Source organism: Etheostoma spectabile, chromosome 16 (assembly GCF_008692095.1).
Source record: "Etheostoma spectabile isolate EspeVRDwgs_2016 chromosome 16, UIUC_Espe_1.0, whole genome shotgun sequence".
Taxonomy (NCBI): domain Eukaryota; kingdom Metazoa; phylum Chordata; class Actinopteri; order Perciformes; family Percidae; genus Etheostoma; species Etheostoma spectabile.
The window spans coordinates 22017383-22022421 of NC_045748.1; the positions used below are offsets into that span (position 1 = coordinate 22017383).

General features: G+C 38.7%; 1 protein-coding gene and 1 long non-coding RNA gene across 3 annotated transcripts in view; both read right to left on the reverse strand.

Moving 5' to 3' along the window:
- Positions 1-205: 205 nt before the first annotated feature.
- On the reverse strand, positions 206-4569 carry scpp8 (secretory calcium-binding phosphoprotein 8). 2 transcript variants are annotated; one of them, XM_032539452.1, is made up of 3 exons: positions 4377-4569; positions 4037-4123; positions 206-1958 (listed from the first exon to the last, which is right to left on the reverse strand). In XM_032539452.1, exons 2-3 carry the CDS (start codon positions 4097-4099, stop codon positions 1536-1538), a joined length of 486 nt encoding a protein of 161 aa, XP_032395343.1. In that variant the 5' UTR covers positions 4100-4123; positions 4377-4569; the 3' UTR covers positions 206-1535. The 2 variants fall into 2 exon arrangements, with proteins under 2 accessions (XP_032395343.1, XP_032395342.1); XM_032539451.1 differs by having other exon boundaries at positions 4037-4116; positions 4374-4565.
- Positions 206-5039, reverse strand: part of LOC116704176 (uncharacterized) — a 15654-nt gene continuing 10820 nt past the window's right edge. Inside the window, exon 3 of the long non-coding RNA XR_004335605.1 lies at positions 206-746. This is a non-coding gene — a long non-coding RNA (uncharacterized LOC116704176). The remainder of the gene's footprint in view (positions 747-5039) is intronic.

Consider the following 5039-nt stretch of genomic DNA (forward strand, 5'->3'; position numbering starts at 1 on the left):
GTGTGTGTGTGTGTGTGTGTGTGTGTGTGTGTGTGTGTGGGCTTCAACATGTATGTGGTCTGTGTGAAAGTTGTTCTGTAGTATCCCTATTTGATGGCTAGAACACTGCAGGTCAATATGAAAAAACAATCAATGTAATCTTAAAAATACATGTAAAAATATACATTTCAAAAAACGCTTTCAAAAAATAGTATTAGTTTTTGTTCAAAAATGACATTAATATAGTACATTTTTGGATAAAGCATCTAGTGGTAATTAAAGAATGTGTATGTTAAAGCAGTTAGTGACGCTGTCAACTATCAGCATTTCCCAAAGAGTTTTCCCCGAGTAGATTTGGTAAAATGTCATTTTTTAAATACAATTTCAATAAATGTTTTCCAAACTGTCTGTCAGCAACTCTGAAGACTAAAACCGCTGACACATGATAGGCGGCAAACTGCTTTGCGCCAGGCGCTCCATTGATTTCCTATAGGGCGAGCTTGGATTTGCCACTTTGCGCCGCACACATAGACCTAGTTGCCGCTTTTGTTACCTAGCAACGGGAAATAGCTTCCTTGCCATCCTCAATGAAGAATACCCGCGCTACGCTTTGCTCTCTGCGCAAATTGCATATCATGTGGAGACACCTTAACAGTGAGGAGCACAAATGTTCACAAATTTTTCCAATGTTAAATAAACTCATTTGTCAAATTGGCAATTTTTCTGTGTTGTCGGACTTCAGCAATGCAGCCGACTGTTTTGCAACACTGAAAAATAATCAGTGTGACATTTAAAGGAAATATCGAGGGATACGGTTCCCAGTTATTGTCAACTGACAAGATGGATTGATGGCTAAGATAGACATTGCTTATGTGATTCCTCAACATACGCAACATCATTCTTCCTCATTAGGATAGATACAAGTAAAACTGTCATTTAATCTGCACATTGTTTTAGGGGAAAAGTTCGTTGGTTCAGGATTTTTTTGTATTGAGAAAGTGGTCCTTGGTCTGAAAATGGTTAACCCTCATGTTGTCCTCGGGTCAAACTGACCCTGTTTTCCCAAATAACATGATTGATTTCACACAATGCTCTTTGGCAAGTACAAATCTCTACTTTCATCAATTTTGGGGCGTCATCTTAACATATTCCAGTCTGTGATTATCCACCAACATAGATTCCTTTAATTTTATTTAAATAATTCCTAATTTCTGATTTTCTAAGTCAAATACTAGGTTTCATTTCCTATAAATGAGGTTTATTGAACTTAAATTCCAAACGTAAATGTAAAACTAAAGTAAATTAGTTAGTGTTAAATAGTATCAATTTCAAAAAAAGTAACAAACATTGAAAAAAAGCCTCATCAAAAGTGTTGATTTTCAATTTTGACAACACAAGGGTCAAGGAACACTGGTTTAGAGGATCTTCTAATGTCAGACTGGCCTCATTAAGTACTTGCATGTTGCCATTTTTTGATAATGAATTCATAAAACCCGCTGAGGTTTAACTTTTGTAACTACACTCAGGAAACTAAACATTTTAAATCGGCATGTTGTTTAGTTGTCTCCTCTGTTTTCTGTAATGGGAGCTGGTGTTGGAACATCCACGGTAACACAATCAATCACAGCTGACGTGGCAACAATAGGTGTGGTCGGTGTCGCTGGTGGGGGCGTTTTCCCCCCAGGGCTGGGCGTACTCTCTTCTACTGTAGTAACGGTTGTCATGGCAGTGGTGGTCACGGCCGTAGTGGTCGGATCCTTGACTTCCTCCGAGGACTCTTCCGAGGACTCCTCCGAAGACTGACTTTCTGAAGACTCGCTAGATTCCCGGGACTCCAGTGACTGACTCGACTCTGATGACGAGTCTTCGTTGCTAGAAGAATCACTAGACCCCCAAGACCGCCTGGTATTCCCTTCCAGCCGGCCCTGTATCAAGTCATTGTCAGCGATGTCAGCATCCTGATGCCGACGCGAACCAATCTGTAGCGGGGATATCAAATGAAAGAGACTCAGATAGTGTCAAATAAAGGCCACAATGTCCTGTCCAATACCTCAGTCCAGTGTCCCTAGATATCACCTTTAGGATTTATGTTAATAAGAAAACTGCATTCTCAATTAAATTTCAAGGGAAATGTATTTTCCTGCAAAAGTACTTGATTAGGATTAAAAACAGATGTTGGTTTGGGTTAAGGCGAGACCCTACAGGTGAACAGGGTACAATTTTAAAATAATAGATACAACCATGAAACTTCCTCCGTTCATTACTTACACAAGTATATGAAAAAAATGAATTACAAGTTTTTGAAATTTGGACGTTTACTTATGCAAATCAGGCATTATCCCATAAGATGTGTGTGATTTTGCATATATGTTCGGTAGCTAGATCTGAACATGTGATAAACCTAGGTACACACAAGATTAAAACAAAATTACAGAGGGGTTTCAGGATATCTGCTTTTATTACCTAGGAAATCAAAATGTACTGTCCATAACCTTCAAAAAAATTGATTTTCGCCATATTGTTTGATTAAAATGTCTCATAAATCAGGCCAGGGATGATGTATTAACAAATCCCTCTGTAAATATCTTCCTAATAAATAATTGGACATTAGTATATTATGTATGTGTGTATAAATAACACATAATTTAAGTAGGTTTGTTATAGTATAAGATATAATTATTATATATAATTTAAGTTACATACAAAAGTTATGCACGTCATGTAAACAAGTCAGTTGACTTTTGGTTTCGGGACATTTGTGATCAAAGATGTTTCCCCAGAGAAAGATTTCCCTTAAAACATAATTGAAAATGCATTTTTTAACTGTATGGGAACTTCATTTTTAAGGAGACAGAGCTGATTTAGGAAATGCTGTGTTCTATGCAATGTGTAGCAAGGCAAAAAGTAAATAGAAAAACTAGAATTATATTTTCAACACCTTAATCATACCTTAAACCACACTTCACAAAATTATAACAAAGGTGTCACTGAAATTTCAAAAACCTAATTGAAAGTAATGACACTTCAGTTGTGCGATGCTCAGTTGGACACATCACAGTCCTATAGTCCATTGAGCATTTCCCCCCTTTTTTAACAAGCAGCCATAGTACGGTTATGTACCATCAGCGGTTAAAGGGGGGTCCTTTTTCACAACACTGAGTTACAGAAGACAAACCGAGTCATGGAGTCACTTAGGGAGTGGCTCACATAACACAACGGCTAACACCGTTGGCCCGTCACCTTGGTAACTGCCTGTGTGGCCACTGGAATTGATGTCACAAACATTGTTTTTAGTGTCAGCTCCCACACATATCGCACCAATTTCAACATCGTCACTTAAAACTAGAAATCCAGCGCTCTTGACGAACACTAACAACGAGGTATGTGCTAAAATAGTAGGAAAACAAACCGGATTTTTTTTTTTTTTCTTGGGACAGTTACGCACTGATACTTATTATGACCAAATACGCCCCCAAGTCAAAACCAACACCAAGGATACACTGATGAATTCATTTTAATCAGCTGATCTCGGTATTATTTGTGAGTTATTTGGGATGGATTGGGACCTGAGGTTTTCAACCATATGTGCAGGGAAATAAAAACTACAATACAATATCTAGAAATTAAGCAATAAAATCTTAAGCATAATTTGACCTCCAAGAGGTTACAATTTAATGACAGGAATGTGTTGGTTGAAACCATAAGTTGAAACAAATTGAAACTAATAATGCAATTTGGAGGCTCATCAGCTATCTATCCAAGATCAAGGCTCTAAGGTCTAAAGGTCAAAGAGCAGTTTACAGAAATGAATAACATTAATAGAGAACGGTCTCAATATGTACACCACATGATAAATAGAGTTTTTTTTTAAACCTAAAAAGGATCTGTAAATACTCATAGTAAAAATATTGCAGTTTGACTTTGCTACACAGGTTTGAAAACTTCAGATTTGTGAGTGACTGCAACCAAACACACTAGGAAAACTGAGGAAGGGTCGGTGAGAGAGAGAGCACTAGGGGAGGAGGATGAGGGAAGATCCATATTGTGGTTAGATTACCGGCTTAGCGGAGGCTGTTGTAGACAGAAGAACAATGACGAGGGCGGCTGTCAGAAGCTTCATCTCCGATTGGGTTTGGTCTGAGAAGGAGGGGAGCCACAAACAAAAACACATTCACTTACACACAACCAGAAACAAGGCATTGTCAGAGGGCCTTGGACAGTAAAATGAAGATGTATACAGGAGAATTGCAGTAATCACCACAAAAGCAACACGTTTTCTAAAGAGATCAATATGTTCACATACTTGGTGAAAAGTTGCTCATGAACCCAACACATGTAAGACATACATGTCAACAAAGATGAAAATCAAAATGAGATTTGACAAAAACACTCACCTGTTTTCTGTAGCACCAGATCTGTTGTCTTGTTCTTTCTTACTTCTCTTAAATGCTAAATAAAATCAATGGGATGCTGTACAGCTGTGATTTCTCTGTTTCAGTGCAGAAAGACGTCTGACCTCCATGCAAGACTGGCTGCTGCCCATATATGCTGTCTGGACAGAGAGGCTGGGCTGGGCATGGCTGTGACAGGCTGGGGGGGGGGCGATTGGGCAAGACTGGGTTGCCAAGGGCTTCAGTAGAGGGGAGGGGCAAGAGATGGAAATTACCACACACTTAGAGACTGCCTAAATGCGTGCATGAATCAGTGGAAAAAAACGTTTAATTTGTTGAGTCATTTTATTTGGCAAACAGATATTTTACAGTGATACCCCGGCTGCAATAACAGTACACAGACTCCAAGAATGCAGATGTGAAAGACCCAGAAACACTGACCAATCAGAGCAGGCTGGGCTTCTTCAGAAGGGGAGCTTAAAGAGATGAATGAAGCGTTTCAGTCAGAGGATGAATACAGGTACAGTATATTCAGACATATACTACATGTACTACATATACTACTTCCATTGCACTCCATTGTAGACAGAATACCATCGTTGTTTTTAACCAGGGCAGCAGTTTTCAGATTACATTAAATGCTTACATAATTGCAAAAGGGTTCTCCAA

Coding starts and splice junctions, on each gene's coding strand:
- scpp8 (XM_032539452.1), bottom strand. CDS start 4,099: ATGAAGCTTCTGACAGCCGCCCTCGTCATTGTTCTTCTGTCTACAACA. Junction 1,959..4,036: donor CAACAGCCTCCGCTAAGCCG/GTAATCTAACCA, acceptor TCCCCGCTACAG/ATTGGTTCGCGTCGGCATCA.